We start from the raw sequence: 18,866 nt of genomic DNA, 5'->3' as shown, positions 1-18,866 counted from the left end.
AGATGAGGTAGTAAAACTAAACTAAACTCCGTCCGAACAGACCTTGAAAGGCCCAACGGTACCGACCGGCTCCCGTGTCATCCTCAGCCCACAGGCGTCACTGGATGCGGATATGGAGGGCATGTGGTCAGCACACCGCTCTCCCGGCCGCATGTCAGTTTACGAGATCGGTGCCGCTACTTCTCAGTCGAGTAGCTCCTCAGTTTGCCTCACAAGGGCTGAGTGCACCCCGCTTGCCAACAGCGCTCGGCAGACCGGATGGTCACCCATCCAAGTGCTAGCCCAGTCCGACAGCGCTTAACTTCGGTGATCTGACGGGAACAGGTGTTACCACTGCGGCGAGGCCGTTGTTTATTTCTTTCACAAGAACTATTCGAAACACTTACTACAGGGTACATAATCAGATAATAGCAAAAAGTGTTAGTTTCTGTAACCTAACCTGTAGAAGACAGACAAACAGTGTTATGATGCAGTTTGGTGTTATTTCTGTAGCCACGCTAACGAAAAGAAGGATAAGAATGTGAGTGTTAAGAACAAATGTGAGATCTACTATTTGTTTTCTGTAATAATCTAAGGAGGAGAAGGAGGAGGAGATTAGTGTTTAACGTCCCGTCGACAACGAGGTCATTAGAGACGGAGTACAAGCTTGGGTGAGGGAAGGATGGGGAAGGAAATCGGCCGTGGCCTTTCAAAGGAACCATCCCGGCATTTGCCTGAAGCGATTTAGGGAAATCACGGAAAACCTAAATCAGGATGGCCGGATACGGGATTGAACCGTCGTCCTCCCGAATGCGAGTCCAGTGTGCTAACCACTGCGCCACCTCGCTCGGTTGTGTAATAATCTAAGTGTGCAACTTTTGTAGATGGATGTGAAATCTCAAAAACTGGTACAGGATAATGAAACAAATTTGATACCATAAATAACTACTGGTTGCTGAGATTCCTTCCTCAATAATGCACGATACAATCACGGTATTCGCTCACTCCCTTTACAGAAAAATGCTGTAAAAATGTCACCGTTTAACAGTGTTTGGAGTATCAGAGCAGTAGATCGAATGTAGTCGGGGTTGCAGAAGCGGATAAGGAACGATGTAGAGAAAGAATTCCCCTGAAGTTTTAAATTGAGTTAGCTGTGTAGGGAGCTCGACTCATGTAGTTGCTTGTGAGGCAGGCAACGAGCCAGATACAAATCTAATCTCTGTGCTTGATCAACAGTCAGTGGCCTGGGACGCTGGTCAATCTGGATATGATTTTCAGAAAATTAACCACGCAACATCCAGCATATCCAATGCGGTACTGCACAGAGTTACATTAAAAAGATAAACTTAATGCAAATTATTTGTTCCATTTTTTCACCAGCTAAAAATCGAAGACCATATCAAAATATACCCAAACTTTTACACAGTCTACAATAAAGTTAGCATCCAAAATCAGTACCACCTCAATATATTTTCTTTATTTATTGTACCTTGAGAGTTGAAAGACTTTAGTTCCCCTCTAACATCAAGCCTAGACTCCTTAGAGATTCTGTTTACTGTTAAAACTGAAATCTGCTAGTGCATGAGTTATCAAATAATAATAAATCATTACCGTCAAGTGGGAATAATGGCAAGCTAGCAAGTGTGAGCATGTTAGCAGTACAGAAAGAATCAAATTTGGATCGGAAATTAATGTTTCGGCCAATAGTATGAAATATGTGTAAAGTTGGCAGAGTATACGGTAATAAAAGAAACGGAAAGCTGTGAGAACTACCCGCTCGCTGTTGGACAGCAGCAAGACAGCTGAGGTATACCGTTACAGGAACCAAGCCGATGATATCCTCCTGAACGCGACTTGATTTTCGTCCAGAGCAGGTTACTGGGCAGTTAGAAGGAGATGGGAAAAGATTTAGAGTTCTGTGTAGGTGCGTAGTTAAATGATGGACACATCAGAACTTCTGCTGTACATACGGAACGATAACTCGTATATAATGTGGAAGGAGGGGTACTGAGGACATCAGTGACTAAAAAACCTATGAAGAAAATATCTGCCCTACAGAGGATAAGAATATCTTGCAAAGTCAAACTGCCGAATATTTCACGTATATCTCTCAAGCATTCAAGGGCAAATGGAGTCGTCTGTGACAAGTGTACAAACTCAAAAAAAGATAAGACTCGACGTATACGGAAGGGGGGGGGGGGAGCAAATAAAAGAGTTGGGTATGTGTTTTGATCACATTTCACACTCGCTTTCTGAAGCGCGCGCTGCAGACACGATGCCATTAGCAAGTGGTCACCAGCCATCTCACTGTCTTTACACATGTGCCGGCCGTTGTGACCGAGCAGTTCTAGGCGCTTCAGTCCGGCACCGCGCTGCTGCTACGGTCGCAGGTTCGAATCTCGCCTCGGGCATGGATGTGTGTGATGTCTTTGGTTTAGTTAGGTTTAAGTAGTTCTAAGTATTGGTTAAAAACTGTGGTGTCACCGCCAGACACCTCGCTTGCTAGGTGGTAGCCTTTCAACTGGCCGCGGTCCGTTAGTATACGCGTGTCGCCACTATCAGTGATTGCAGACCGAGCGCCGCCACACGGCAGGTCTAGAGAGACTCCCTAGCACTCGCCTAGTTGTATAGCCGACTTTGCTAGCGATGGTTCACTGACTACAGACGCTCTCATTTGCCGAGACGACAGCTTAGCATAGCCTTCAGCTACGTCATTTGCTACGACCTAGCAAGGCGCCATATTCTTCAAGAATGTATTCTGAACTGATAATATTGTGAATCATGTACTGTCAAGAGCGACGTTCATCATTAATGGATTAAAGTTAAGTACCAAACTAGCTACGTCCGTATAGTTCTTCCCTCGCGAGCCTGCGTGAGCTAAAACGCGTGCATTTCGGCTCTTCTGCCAACACAACAAAAACAGTCTTGGTTACAATTTTTTTTTTATTTTTCAATGACGCGTTTCGCCTTATTTAGGTAGCTTCAGGTTATCTTTTTTAGATGGACGCGAGAGCCACGAAGAGATCTGCATAACGCGTTCCCGTTCACCAGATCTCTTGGTGCCTCTCGCGTCCATCTAAAAAAGATAACCTGAAGATGCCTAAATAAGGCGAAACGCGTCGTTGAAAAATAGAAAAACTAAAATTGCAACCAAGTCTGTTTTTAACCAATACTGTTAAGCACTGGTTTGCTGTTATGCCACATATGGATTTCTGTAGTTCTAAGTCTTGGGGAGTGATGACCTCAGTGTTAAGTCCGATAGTGCTTAGAGCCATTTGAACCATGTCTACACGTGCCTGTCTGTGCAGGAGGAGGCGGCGGGTGTGCACCCGTGGTACCTGCGGTGCCCTGCAGCCGTCAGCATCCGCCAGCTGAAGCACCTGGTGCGCTCCAAGTTCGGCGTCACGGACGAGCACCGAGTAGACGTCATCTACAGGGGCGAGTGTCTGCCAGACACGTTCACGCTCATGGACATCGCGTACACCTTCTCCTGCCAACGGGTGAGTACGTGGCCGCTGCCTTCTACAGCTTCTAATGCCACGACAGTAGTTAGTGGTTCACTGACGGAGCATTCGGTTATCCGACGTCGCCAATATCTCAACGTACTCTCTCTTGCGTTTGCCTATATGAAGTTTATAAAGTTAATGTTCCATAAAGTAAGTACAGGTATGTTTAGCTTGCGGACGAAATCGCTCAGGAGGCCCGAGACGATTCACTATTAAAACTGCTTCAGATATCTAAGTAGTAGAATTCACTTGTTATACACTGAAGAGCCCAATAAACTGGTACACTTGCCTAATATCGTCTGCGAGCACGCAGAAGTGCCGCACCACAACGTGGCAAGGACTCCACTAATGTCTGAAGTAGTGCTAGAGGGAATTGACACCAGCATGGCATCACATGCCACATCATTACGTCGCGGGTCAAAGCCAGCTTCTGGTATCGGTTGGTTCAGCCTAACCTGAAATTGTAGAATAGAAACTCATCTGTTCTATTTGGCCACCATCTGGATCTCCGCAACCTTTTCTTTTTTAATTTGAAGACATTTTTTGTGCAGTAACTGTCTGCATTAATTGATACTCTAGAACTGGAGTAGTGTACGTAGACACAGGACGCACAGGCACACATATTAATTACGAAAATGACAGTGAAGCTTTTTACAATTTCTGATGACACAATTATCGCCATTTGTTCGTCTGCAGACACTGACGATAGTGATACGGATTAGCTGACGATGTTAACGCCAGATGTGTATACATTATGAACTGGGGCTTGTGAAACGACTGCGTGATCGGGCTGCACAAAACGGAAAGCGAATCTGGCTCCGAAGGATTTAATAATTATTTTAGTCTATAAAGCACGCTGTGTGTCCTTTTTTCAGTACTTGCTCAAATGTACAATTTGAGTGTTAACGTGTACTTACAAAAAAATAACGCGTGTTTTTATGGAATTTAATTCACGTCATTCTGTTTTTTCTGAGTTTTTGGACTATCCGGATTTTCGAGAATTCAGATTACTCGCGGTCCTACCTTGTCCGGAGAAACGAGGTTCCCCTGTCCGCAACCAGTCACAGTGTTTTAAGTTTATTAATCTTTTGGCAGTAATTTATTAGCGGCGAGTTTTGAGCCGCTAGTGCTCATCAGCAGATATTAAGGCATACAAATTATTTAGTCATTCCCTGCTTTTGAGCACTGGTGGCTCGAAAAACGTAGCTAATTAATTGCCATAAGTTCAGTAATCTTAAGCATTGCGGCTGGTTGCGGTAATTACATACAGGGTGTTTAAGAATGGATGCCGTAGTTTCAGGCATGAATCCCCAATATGTATACAGTAAAAAAAATTCATTACAGCATGTGTCCGTAAATAATTGCGAGTTACGGCCTTCAGATCAATAGTATATGCCGGACAGTTTTTCATCGCGCAGGTAATTGCCTTCACAGTAGATGTTCAAAATGTCCACCTTCTGCCGGCCGCGGTGGTCTCGCGGTTCTAGGCGCGCAGTCCGGAACCGTGCGACTGCTACGGTCGCAGGTTCGAATCCTGCCTCGGGCATGGATGTGTGTGATGTCCTTAGGTTAGTTAGGTTTAAGTAGTTCTAAGTTCTAGGGGACTAATGACCACAGCAGTTGAGTCCCATAGTGCTCAGAGCCATTTGAACCATTTTTGTCCACCTTCTGTTTGAATACAGTCCTCACATCGATGTGTGGTGTCCCTGCGAACACAGTCCTAAGTTCAGCCAGCCGGAGTGGCCGAGCGGTTCTGGGTGCTACAGTCTGGATGTGTGTGATGTCCTTAGGTTAGTTAGGTTTAATTAGTTCTAAGTTCTAGGCGACTGCTAACCTCAGAAGTTAAGTCGCATAGTGCTCAGAGCCATTTGAACCATCCTAAGTTCAAGGACGTTACAGGGGCCTGTACATGTTGCAAATGGTGAGGCTACAACTATTGTTCTCGGGGCAGGATCCAGAGAGTCGTATGCTGAACAATCACTTGCAACCCGAACCTTGGTGTGCTGGTAGGAGTCGCCTGCACAGAATCCAGAAGTCCTCCTCTATATCTGGAGTTGTAGAGCTTGCTCGTCCGCTCCTAAAACTAGGAGGTAAAGCTTTCCGTGAGTACAGAGACGGGGATTGAGAAGTTCAGATGTCGTCCGATCTTGGACATATTTGCCGTGGGTAGCTCTCCTGGCACAAATGACTAGCCGACGCAGCAATGCCGTCCGCCTGATGTGCTCTTCTGCATCTCCTGATTTGAGTACATGTCACATGCCAACCACAACATGATTTCTCCTGGGAGTTAACGATCCTGTTAATTCCTCTGTCACGGCAGTTAATATCCTCTGTCACGGCAACTGCCTAAAAGAAGAAAAACGTTCTGGCGGACACCGCCGGTTTGAATTCCGTAACTCGAAAACCGAGCATTTTCGGACACATGTCGTACTGAGCTTTTGACGTGAAACGTCTGTCCGCTCTATACAAATGCGTGGTTACGCGGCAATATATACTGAGGAAATTCTATCGGGCTTCCAGCTGCGTCAGGTAGTTTCAAATCCATTCGTTCGTTGGTCAAACTTTCTTGTGTGGTAAAATGCCGTCAGATTTGAATCGCTAGTAACTAGGAGACTAATAATACGTAAACAATGACTTAACTCACGACGGATTGATCATATCTGTACGTGTTGGTTCCGAAGTCTTTGTTTTGTCTATGATGTCAACATATCAGTGTAGGTACATGCGCGTGATAATTGTGAATTAGCTTTGTAGAAATTTATAAACTTGTGTAGCGTGGAAACGCGTTTAGCTAGGGCCGTTGTAAAGAGCTAGCACCCAAATTGAGACAACAAAAGTATTCGCTGTAATATAAGTCAGAATCGGTATTAAACTGAAAATTACAAAACGATGAAAGGTGTCGACTCGTAAATACGCGTGGAATAATAGAAAACACAAGTCAGTGGAAAGCTCGGCGCAAAGCGATTATGTAGCTGACCCATCGGGTGTACAGCGGATAGCAACAGTCGACATTCGTGAATGATCTGTCCTTTAACTGTTATCCTACTCTTGTGTAACCATTGTATTAAGGAGATTGACAGCTGAATTACGTATGGATGCGAAACACATGCTATGATTCTATCCTAAAGTTTTCACGAAAAATGTACGGCACGGACCCGAATTATTGTGAATCCATACCTTTAACTATGCCCTCTATTTTTGAAACACCGCCTATATCTATTATCATAACACAGTCAAGGAAAACTAATCTGGCAACATAATTTCACTGTATTATTTTTCTTTTACGTTTCTGCTACCCTATGAACAAGGTTTTTTTTTAAAATTATCTTTGTGCATCCCGATGCGTGTCTCTCTTAACGAGCGAGGTGGCGCAGTGGTTAGCACACTGTGCGAAGTATTCACTAGGGTACATCCAGTATAATTCCCAAAATATGCAAATGGTTACCCATCGAATAGTAGACAGTGGGTTCCTGAAGGTAACACTTCTCACGAAAAAAATGTTCCAGGATTAATAAACACGGTGGATTCCAGTAAATAATGTCCGCACTCACTATCCCTAGCATAAATGGAGGCTTTCGTCCCACTAGGTTTCTTCTCTGTTGGCCGCAAGCTATAACATGCGTGCAGTGAACACTGCATGACGAAATGACAAGTGACAAAAGAGTTCAGTGCTATTAAAATTGAAAACTGAATATTTGGGTGTTACTGGATTTTTATTTCTAATTACAGTAGCAAAAGTCACAATAGTATACTTCACACGAACTTAGGATATACATGAGATTGCACAAATATGCAAATATGTTTTCCGAGGCAAATTTAAGAATTAATTCCGTCTTTATGCACTTCACACACTAGTTCACGTGTTGCCACCTCGAAAACTAATCATAGACTGACTAGTGAGTTATCTTAACAGTTTGGCGCCTACCCTTTCACGAGTCACTCGTGACTGGTCCATCCTTCCCATCAATAAACACTGACAGTAACTAAAATGTGTAATTATTTTTTCCTCGTGAACTGAGTGATAATGAAATTATTATTAACGAGTTCTTAGTGTAAGTAATGTCGCCATCACGGTAGGAGCTGTGTCTTAATATTTAAATAGTAAACATACCGAATAAAAGCTTCGCTTCTTGTCGCTCAACATGGTAGGTGAATCCATACACTGTCTCTCTGTGATCCAGTACGATACGGCTCTTGCTCACCCGGCCGTTCTCACTCCATGTGAACATCTGGCGCGTCGTTCGATGAGTCTGTCTTTTGATCCTACCTACTCGTTAGCCTCCCTTAGAAGAATCGTTCTGTACTGCGCATTAAGACATAGAAAAAAAAGTAATAAACGTGGGCAGTAATGTGGCGCGAACACCACAACACGACTGACATTTGGGAGGACGACAGTTCAAATCTCCGTCTGGCCACCTAGACATAGGTTTTCTTTGATTTCCCTAAATTGCTACAGGAAAATGCAGAGATGGTACTTTCAAAAAGGGGCGACCAATTTCCTTCTTCATCTTTTCGTAATCCGTCGTTCTCCGTCTCTTAATGACAGCACTTTCGGCGGCACTTTAAACTCAATTTTCCTTCCTTCTTCACTTCTCTTGACATGGTACACACGTAGCTAATACGGTACGAGTGCTGCGTTAGTAAAGCGCATTGTTGTTATGTTGCAGTCGTCTCGGATGCAGGTGACGTACCGCATATACAGGCGGCAGCCTCCCGAGTCCGCGGCGGTGTCCTCGTCCGCTGAGGCAGAACTGGAGGAAGAGGAGAAGGCCGAGTGTGACGCCGCCATGGAAGCGGCCGCCGCGGCGGAGGGGGCGGAGGGCCAGGCGGGGGCGGCCACTGCCAGCCCCACCCCCGCCCCCGCCACCGAGGGGGAGCAGCCGCCCCCTGGGGACGCGGACGCAGCCGCTGCGGCGGAGGCGGTGGTGGAGGCGGCACTACAAGCGCCGCCGTCTTCGGGGACGGAGGAGGCGGGGGCCGAAGCGGCCGCGTCCCTCCAGCCGGAACCCTCGCGAGAAACGTCCGTCTGTCCAGAAGAGCCGGCGCCGCAGACGGATGACAAGGTGGACCCGCAGCCGGCGGAAGCGCCTGCAGCGGACCCTCCAGCGCGTGTCGAAAACTTGCCGCCTGCTTCACTGACTGACGTGCAGACGGCCGTCCCGGAAGCTGCGCCCTGCGTCGAGAGCACGTCGCCGACATTGGCGCAGCAGCAGCAGCAGCAGCAGTCGGAACCCGCGACGCCAGTGGCAGAGGCGCTGGGGCCGCAGCAGCAGCCGGAAAAGGCGGCGTCAGCGGCGGACGTGCCGGCGCAGGGCCAGCAGCCGCAACCCGCGACGCCGACGACAGAGGAGACGCAAGAAAAGAGCGACGAGGCGAAGGACTGCGCGGCGGTAGCGCCGCTGACTGACTGCGTTACGAGCGCAAACCACAAGACTGAAGAAGAGGAGGCCGAGCGCAAGCCGGCCAGCCCGGAGAGAGAGCCCGAGTTGCCGCCGCCACCTCCGCCCCAACCACTGGCGCCACCGCCACCTCCGCCGCCGCCACCGCCACCACTACCACCGCCTCCAGCACCACAGCCACAGCCACCACTAACTTTGCAGCTTGCGCCCAACCCCATCGTCCTGCCTGTCACCTCGTTCGACCTGGAATCTATAGCGGACGACTTCAACGAAGAGGAGGACGAGGACGAGTTTACCCTGCGAATATCGTCTTCCGAAGGCGACGACGAGGAAGTGGTTCCCGAGCCTCTGCCCGAGAAACCCAAAGAGCCGGAACCCGTTCCGGAGAAGCCCGCGGAGGAGGAGGAGCAGCCCGTGTTGCCGAGAGAGAAGAGGGGCAAGGGTCTCGGCAAGTCGAAGGCGAAAACGAGAGAAGAACACGGCGGTGGGCGCAAGAGGAGTAAGCACAAGTCTAAACACCACGCTCGCGGCGAAGAAGGTGCTAAGAAGAGGAGGATACACAAGAGCGAAATCACGTCGACGCCGACGATTTTGCAGTACGATAAGGACGCCATGAAGCTAAAAGTGAAGCTGAATTCCCCCACGAGTCCGGTGATATCTAACCTTCCGTCTTCCTCGAATTCGGGGCACCACAAGCACCACCCTCACCACCACTCCAAACACCACCACCATAACAAACACCAGGAGCAGCAGGACCAGAACGGAGCGGGGGTGGGAAGTAGTGGCGACGCGGCTAACGCCGACGGAGATTGGGCGGTCGCTCACAAGGAGCGCGTTCCACAGGTCAGGTCGCACAGGACGAATAAGAGTCTGTGCTACACTCCCAAGTCTCCCGACACACCCGAGGGAGGAAACGGGGCGAAGAAGACGAACGTGATGCTTCCGCCGTCCTCCATCACCGTGAGCAAGGTGACTGCCGGCGAGAAGCGCAAGCTCGACCACAAGACGAACAGTGCGTCGGAAAGTAAGAGGCCCGCCCTCGAGATTATGCTGGTCAACGCGCCCGGCCCCGGACAGTCGGGCAGCGGAGGACAGAACAAGACCGCTGCCAAGTCGTCTGCTTCGTCCAAGCAAACTCCGTCCACTACGAGCGAGTCGGAGTTCGGTAAAAAGGCGGGTGGGGGTGACGGTCCGAGTGCGAAAACGTCGAGACCTCTGCCGGCGACGATACCGCTCGTGAGGATTAAGAAGCCCTCGGCGACGGGCGTGCGGCCCCTGTCGGGTCTGACGATCACTCCGAAGCCGCCGTCGAACGCCGCGAACAAGAGCGCGCCGCCGGCGAGGGCTGCGCCGGCGCCCAAGGCGGACAGCAGCAAGCCGGAGGACGAGCAGGCGATCCGGCACGACGACATCGGCGCGCTCGACCTGTCGGGCAAGTCGTCTCGGGCGCGGGACGGCGCGTCGCCCACGTCGCCCGGCATGGACCTCAGCTCGCCGCCCTCCACCAAGAGCCCCACGGCGCCCGCGCAGCAGAGCATCCTGTCCATCGCGCAAACGCTCGTCCACCGCCAGCTGTCCAGTCTGCACCCGGGGCTCGTCATGGCCAGCAACGCCAACCTCATCTCGTCGACGGTACCCGGTCGCAACGGGAGCAACTCTCCCAACGCGCCCTCGGACGGTGCGCTCTCCTCCGCGCTGCTGGGAACGCTGGCGGGGCCCGGCGGAGGTGGCGGCGGCGCGCCGTCAGGGTCGACGCCCACGTCCAATATGAGCAACCTCAAGACGCTGTCCGAGGCGGCGGTGCACATCCGCAACATGATGTCGTCACAAGGCAAGGGCGGCGCGCGCGCGCCGTCCAAGCAGCAGCAGCAACAACAGCAACAACAACAACAGAAGGCGGCGGCGGCGACGTCGCAGGCCAAAGGCCCGGCCAAGTCCGGAGCGTTCTCGCGGCCTTCCCCGACCGGTCAGTACGCGCCCGGCGCCGGCTCCGGCGCGCCCTCCGCCTACTCGCTGGCCGCGGCGGGAGGCCCCGGCTCGCCGATCCGCATCCCCGTTCCGCCGTCCAAGCCGGCGGGCGCCCCACAGCTCCACGACGTGTTCTCGTGCCGCGGGCGCGGCGCGGCGGGGGCGGGGCCGCCCGGGGGCGGCTACGCCAGCCGCAAACCCGGCCCCAACCAGACGGTGCGCCACATCCCCAACCCGTCGGCGCTCATGTTCCGCCAGCAGCCACAGCACCGCATGCAGGCCAAGGCGCCGCCCATCTACCAGGGCTACGCCACGTCCAAGGCGTCTGCCGCGCAGGCCGCCGCCGCCGCCGCCGCCGCCACCGCCACCACCACCGCCCAGTCGTCCGTCTCCAACATCCGCAAGATGGAGAACATGACGCGCAACATCGAGAAGGTGGCCGCCGGGCTCACCATCCGCGCCGTCGAGGCCAACGTCAGCAAGTGAACTGCTTCCCTACTACTGCCGCTGTGATGCAGTGTCGACCGTATACTGAAACTCGTGTGTTGTGTCGTTTTCCATGTTTAAGACGAGCGAACAGTCCGAACTGTGCTCGGAAGTAACGAACACGCTGTTAGTATATTCTAAACTGTGAACAGTTACGCAACGTGCGCGTACTAAATTTGAACGTGCGTAGAACCGACATAAACGGCGAATATTTAAGTGTCGAATGCTCGCGAGGGAAAACTAAACTAGTATAACTGTTCGTCTATCGTGAGAGAAACACGTGACATTGCTGCGAAATGAACATTATTGTCTCGACACCACGTCGGAAGTGACAACGAGACGTTAAGGAATTTCTCGTCGAAGTGGTTAATTTTTCCTCTTCCTTTGTGCTATGTTAATTCCCCAGTTAGGGAAACCCTACGTGTTAGTTTTGTCCTCTGTTAAATGTTCCTCATTGGAAGAAATGCGTGCGTGTAACTTGCGTCATTATACCTACTCGGCAGCTTTGTTCCCAACGCAGGCCCAAATTTTGAGACAGAGTCTCGTACCTTAAATATGTATCTTAGAAAAATTCTTATGCAGTATCGAGTGTGACGCAAAAGTGCCTGTTCGGTTGCTTGCAGATACTGAAGCTGTAAAGAACGAGGCGGCAAACTGAAAAACTTCTCGATTTTTTATAAACCTGAGCAATTTTACTTTCAGAATATACAATTGCCCGCCAACAAAACTTGCCGTCTCATTTCCTCATAATGTCCATCAACATCGAGCTTCTGCCTGAAACGAGATCACTGTGATACGAAGTTTTTCTTATAGTAAGAAAAGTGGGAAAGACACTAACCAGATAAATTTTTATCGGCTTACAAGCTTCATCCAGTATGTTTTCGCGCAGTCACTCGTTATATATATAAAGTGCGTTTACTTTTGGAAACTAAAATGTTACCAAAAAATGAAACTTTGTTTTCGGTTGGGTTTTTGCTGTAACTGGCCAGAAGGGGTAGGTAGCGGTTTAGAGTCTAAATATTTCTCTACCGCGCCAATTTGCAGAGCTATCGTGAATACGCCATCCACACTCCAGAAGAGAATGTACGTATACAACTGTGGCGTTACGACATTACAGTTGCAAGTTCTCAACCTGCACAGTACTTTAGCTGATAGTTCCACGGATGGTAATGGAACATTTGTTCAAATAATAATAGCGATGTGCCTCGGCTTCGCAGGTGCAGCACTTGTACCTACGGCTGGATGACCTGTCTGCCGTAGCGGTAATAAATTATCTACACCAACTTTCCTCTTGAATCAGTGTCTTCTTATTTCCGCACGAGATTTGGACATGGACCAGCAACCTTTCGGTGTTTAGCTTGGCAGGAAAAGAGTGGCAGAAGGATTTAGAGAAATCAAACTTTGAATGAACCACAGTCTCTGATAACGTATACTCGTTGATCTGTATGGGATGCTCTCTGACAGGTAAAGTGTCTATTGCGAACGTGTATTGTGCCAGATAGTGCGGATAGGTGACCTCAGTGTCGAAAGAGATGGGAAGATACGAACTGTAATCCTAAGAACTTAAGAGGGATCCGTAGTTTCACGCGAAGTTCTGATTGGGAGGTTGACCAATGTGTGAAGTACGTAGGGACGCTTGAAGATTTTAATGGCCCATGTATGTTGGCTTGTGCGATTTATGATCTGTGGCTATTACAAGTTGTCCCACCTGTCTCTGGCACGCACAAGAAACCTGTTAATTTTTATGTGACGAAAGAATGGTTCAGGCCAAGGTTGTTTAGTTTCCTAAACAGATCTGCCTACGCTACCGAAAATAACTTGAATGAAATATTCTACACCGTTCATTGACATTCTTCCAAATGGTACTATGGTATTTCTTGTGGCAGAGAAACTGATCTGTGACACACATTCAGTGACATAAACCTCATGTAGATGTCGCAAGAAACTATGGAGTAAAAACGCGACGAATATCTGGATTTCTGAACTGTTGCTTTCTCTGAAAAGAGCGCCACTTGGAAGTGAACTCTTCCATACGAGAGTAGCGAAAACTTCACGAACCGGCTGCCTCGATGTCGCTGGTTTCCATGGAGGGTTGAGTGAATTTATGAACGCCGCTCCATTAAACTATCTGCAATAACAGCTCAAAAAACCCTATATTCATTGTATTTTTACTTCGAAATTTCTTGTCAGATATACAAACGAGTTGTCACTGAATTTTATCACCACAATTCTTCATAGCTTTTTCGGGGGAGGGGTCAACAATGTACACAGTTTTAATATGGAAAAAAATGTGGAACTTGTCTCGTACAGACCTGCAATTGTGGTGCAATAAATACCGTGTGCCATTTAAAAAAATGGTGTGTGACCATTGTATTTTCTGGAATACGTCATTCAAGTAAGTTTTCAGAAGCCTAAGCAGCTGAGATTTTTCTAACCAAGCAACATTTGTCAGATCCTTTTTCTTGTCACATCAAAATTAACGAAGTTTTCGTAGATGCCAGAGTCAAGGTGAGACACCCTGCATCGTTCGGTACAAGTCTGTATGTAGTACTGCTATGCACAAGGTGTAATGAAGTCAGTGACGAACACAACGGGACTAGCAGCTGGTGCCTCTTCGAATTTTTAAACAGCAGAGGTGATGCGCATACGAGAAGTGCAGAGTCTCGGAAAGTTAGGGGCGCGTGCAGATGTGTGGAGAGGGGACGCTATGAGCTACTGGAACCTGGAATGCACGGAAGGCTGGAGCCGAAGGCCGCGCGGCGACAGGTTCGGCTGCATCGCATTTCCCCATTCGACTTTGGAAGTAGCTACCTACCACTGCTTTCGCCTGCAGTGACGCTTGTATGCGTGGAGTTGACTGATATCTCGTTGCGAAAAGATGCTCTAGCAAGCGTCTTCAGTCTTACTTCACTCGTTATCTGGCGGAGACTCCAGAGTTTTTTTTAACTTCCCTAAGAAATGGAAACTGAATGGTGACTCAACTCCACTTTTCGTACACCTCGCAGGTGTCGCTCCATCAATTGATTCAGCAGAAGGCTCAGCTAGCGTTCATCCGGCCATTAAATCTGTCTTCCGCTTTCAAACCACAGTTAGCGTACATTCCGCTGCAGTGGGCCTCTTTCGAGGTGCTCAGTAATAAGATGGTGGCCCTATAGACTGTCTAGAAGGCAGGCCTTGGGTTCGACTCCTGGTCCAAAGCACATTTTTGTCTACCAGGAAGCTTTATTTCGGTGGAGGATTCCTTACAAAACTTCCTTCAAGTATTCCGAAATGTAGCCACAGTCTATTCCGTGCAAACAGTGGTCAGTCTTGTTTGTAATAGTGTTGTATTCGAGAAAGCATTGATTATCTTTTTTTATATACGATACTGGGAAGTCCTGGATTAACACAACTAATGGAAGAAAGAGGGTAACAAATCAACATTTAGTTAGGCGTTAAGCTGTCAACAGACACATAAACAACACAGAAATCGTTGCTGAGATTTCTGAGTATCCCCTTCTACAGAGCTAGCGAACACACACACACACACACACACACATATACACAGATGGCAATTTGTGATGATGCGACATTGTAGACGATATAGCCGCCCGTGTATATGTGCAGTTTTGTTAATTAGGTGTGAAAAGGGAATTGTTCGAAAGCTCGGCAACTATTTCAATCTCATTTATGTGCTTGTCGACCATATGCATCATCTATAATGTGTGTGGTTACCATTGCCCTTTCCCTTATTTAATTTTCTTTAAAAATGTGGTTTTTTCTTTCCCTAATGTAATTAATGCACCGGAATGAGTCAAATGGCGAACGTGACATTGTTTAACACAAGCGATGAGAAATGTGTAACTTGCTCCCAACAGATGGCAGTCAATTGGCCAATGACGTCCGGAAATACTGGTCCTTTCCTTCCATATCATGTTCAGTATTTTTTCCATGTCTTCCTCATTGCTAAAAATTTCCAACACCAAATAGTGCAAAGATTTTATGCGGTGGTGTGTGCGGTAATTCTAAAATAAATGAAGTTTCCGTTGTGCGAATTATCGTAAAACTTAGTATGCAGAATGTCTGGACTTCTGCAAAAAAAATCCTTCCATAAATGTTGTTCCCTGCACGAGTGCTTTTCGCACCAAGATTCCGTTGGCATTATTTCTAGCTAGGACGAGAACATTTTGTAGTCCAAAGTCGCCTGCCTGTGATACTTCTGGCCAGTTACAGGAACTCCAAACATTCATACGATTAGAAGAAGGCGGGTAAAATGTGATCGCATCACACTAAAAGGTGGTTCTACTGTTCCTACGTACCAAGAGATTTGTGGGTACATATGGTCGCAGAAACTTATTGGTCTGTTAGTATCGTTTTCCATTAACCTGATAGCTATTACCAGAGTGAATTTCCAGACAACACCGCAAGGAATTCCTTTGGTATTGACAGAGGTACAAAAGAAGCAGACTGCACTACAGTGTATCATATGTAAACGAATTTTAATTAAGTGATGTAGCATTCTGCTGTGTCCGATTACAGATTGACTTGGTTGTTAAGAGCGCTTATGTGCCGATTTTTCATTTGAGTGGAATCTGCTGCGTTGCAAACGAAATTGCGACGTGCGTACTTGAGGACTGCATTAAACATTTATGTCCAAAGCCTGAGGCAGGGACCCTGTCTTCCAGTAGTTCTTCTAGTCATGACAGATATCATTCTTATAAGGAGAATAGCATACAACATTGCTACTCGGAATACCACTTTAAGAAGATTGCGAATTAGTGAGGCAGCGATGCTTGTTATAGAGTAATACTTTAATGTGTAAAAGCATTTAATAACACAGTCTATAGATTTTCTTTTGTTGTTGAACCTAAGTACGTTAGTTAATTGAAGGTCTTTGTTCAGTGCATATTATAAGATTTTTCTTGTTTTTTGTACCTTCAGTAATGAATTTATAGGTTACTGTCAACCAGTTTCTCTCAACTCTTTGTATTCATTCGAGAATTTCTGTAACTGTTATGTTGTTGCCTTTAAACTTCTATTTTTATTGGGAGTAATGTTGAATTTGTTAGTATTGCTGAGAACATTTAATTATTCTGTAATGGTTACATCTGTTTATTTGTGTATGTTACGGTTTGTTCAAGTTCACATTTGGCGAAAATGTACACGGCACTCAGTTCACGAACAGGAGTATTAGCTAGTCAAGAGATGTATATGTGTACCGTTAAGAAGGTGTCTGTCTTTGTGCTCACTGCTTACTAAATGCAGAGTTCCACATTCTTTCATTGTTCCTTTCCTTAACTACGTTTTCTGTTGATAAAGAGAGACTCCCGGTGATGTGCATCACCTAAATACATCTTACAGGGTGCTGAAAGTTATAGTGAACTATAATATTATTCAGGCTTGACGTTTTATTTAAGAAATTAGATGTGCTTCACTGTGCTTTACTGTTGTTTCGATGTGATTTTTCAAAAAAAAAAAAAAAAACTTTGTTATTACGTTTAAATGCATGTCAAAAAAATTGTTCGATGTATATGTAGATTAAGAATATATATTAGAAATTCTTGCATTTGGTTGTTATCTTATTGATTCAATATCCCTAATTCCTCACTGAACAGAAAACTGCAAAAAAAACACTATCAATTGACCATGGATTTCGTGTTTTCAGAGAATAAGCAATCCTCTAAAGCAAAGTGGTAGAGAACGGGACAACGTCTCACCACAAACAGTGGAGTTCACCAATAAAGAAACTTATCATCACATGAGCGCGTGCGCGCGCGCACACACACACATACATACATACACACACACACACACACACACACACACAGGTGAGCGCGCACACGTGTCCACTAATTATCTGTCCTTTACAGAAGAAATAGCTATGTAGCACCGGTGACATAATGTATTATGTGCTACAGAGCATCTAACTGCCTTTGCATCACAATAAAATCTTTGCCGTTGTAAATATTTGGAAAAGAATCTGAAGTATGTATACAAATTTTAGTTTTATCATTCCAGCTAGTATCTTTCTATCTTCATACAGCCATTATATTTGACAAGGAGTATGAATTAATCCAGTCCATTTGCAGTCAACGAAATCAGGAACTTTCTAACTAATGTGCTAACGCAGTTGTGATAAACGTATATTTACATAATTTATTTGTGCTTACTGTACGTTACACTCTTATAAAGCAACTTGAAACAGCCGGATACAACGCCGTCAAGAAAAAAATAAATACACAGCAGCAAATTTGTGATGTACTTATTTGAGTAATATAAATAGGCATGAACCTTCCTGGCAGATTAAAACTTTGTGCCAGACGTTTACTCGAACCTGGAACCTTGACCTGTGAGGGTGGCTTCTTGGATATCTGTCAGTCAAGTATTTACCTGCGAGAGGCAAAGGTTCCAGATCTGAGTCCTGATATAGCACATAGTTTTAACCTGCCAAAAGTTTCAAATCACTGCAGAGTGAAAATTCGTTCCGGATAAATACCACTTGCAACTCAGGTTTGATCAGTTCCCCATAGGCTTTGTGATGGTTAATTATTTTAAACCTGCAGACTACCAATTAGGAGCGCGTAAATGGTTTGTCGTATCGATATTGGGCATTGAATCCAGCAACATGTTCTTTATATTCTACTGCTAGTCTACTAGAACAAATATCTTAATGTTGCTCCATTAGTGAATTTTCTTCAGTGGTGTTAATTATGGCCGTCTGTTCACTTCATGTACCAAAATAGGAAAATGATGACTAACTCTACAGTTTATGTTAAGTAATTTACATATTAACTATGGTTCTTGAACACACACGAAATTAAACGATACAAGAGCTCTGAATTCCAGAACAACGTTTTATTCAGTACATGCGAGGGTTGGAACTTTAATAGTGGCAACTATTTATTTACAACTCGTACAAAATAGATACGTATTTCAAAGTTTTACTGACATTCGAAGTAAGTCACGAGCATTGTGTATAAGCCGTTGCCAGCGCTGTAGGATACCCTTAGCAGTGCCGGTTGTGTTGACAGCTCGAGCGGCGCGGTCTGTTGCTCGACGAATTTGTAGCAGTTCTGAAGCGAATACCGTGAAGTGTTTCCTTCAGTTTAGAAATCGAGTTGAACTTACGAGGTCTTAAGTCAGGTGAGTGCAGTAGGTGGTATAGCACTTAGCAACCCCATCAGTCAAACAAATCGGTAACAGCTTGCACTGTACGTGCTTGAGCATTGCCCTGCAAAATGATGTTCAGGTCCTGCAGAAAGTGTCGTCGCTTCTGTCTATATGTTGTTCATTTTTGGAACACAACCTACGACCACCTTAGAGACAGAAGTGATGGCACTTTCTGCAGGACCTGACCATCATTTTGCAGGACTATGCTCAAGCACGTACAGTGCAAGCTGTTACTGATTTGTTTGACTGATGGGGCTGCTAAGTGCTATACCACCTACTGTACTCCCCTGACTTAAGCCCTCGTAAGTTCAACTCGATTTCTAAACTGAAGGAAACACTTCACGGTACTCGCTTCAGAACTGCTACAAATTCGTCGGGC

At 46.8% G+C, this 18,866-nt stretch overlaps 1 protein-coding gene and 1 pseudogene across 1 annotated transcript in view; one reads left to right on the top strand and one right to left on the bottom strand.

The window, feature by feature from the left end:
* Positions 1 to 16,875, top strand: part of LOC126299157 (protein suppressor 2 of zeste-like) — a 443,886-nt gene extending 427,011 nt beyond the window's left edge. The window contains exons 7-8 of the mRNA XM_049990922.1: positions 3,288 to 3,479; positions 8,153 to 16,875. Coding sequence (XP_049846879.1) covers positions 3,288 to 3,479; positions 8,153 to 11,338 — 3,378 coding nt within the window. The 3' untranslated portion in view covers positions 11,339 to 16,875. The remainder of the gene's footprint in view (positions 1 to 3,287; positions 3,480 to 8,152) is intronic.
* LOC126300130 (5S ribosomal RNA) lies at positions 235 to 352 on the bottom strand (annotated as a pseudogene).
* Positions 16,876 to 18,866: the final 1,991 nt, after the last annotated feature.

This window comes from Schistocerca gregaria, chromosome X, assembly GCF_023897955.1.
Source record: "Schistocerca gregaria isolate iqSchGreg1 chromosome X, iqSchGreg1.2, whole genome shotgun sequence".
NCBI classification, from domain to species: Eukaryota; Metazoa; Arthropoda; class Insecta; order Orthoptera; family Acrididae; genus Schistocerca; species Schistocerca gregaria.
The sequence above is the reverse complement of the archived record's forward strand: the minus strand, read 5'-3'. Positions and strand labels throughout refer to the sequence as shown.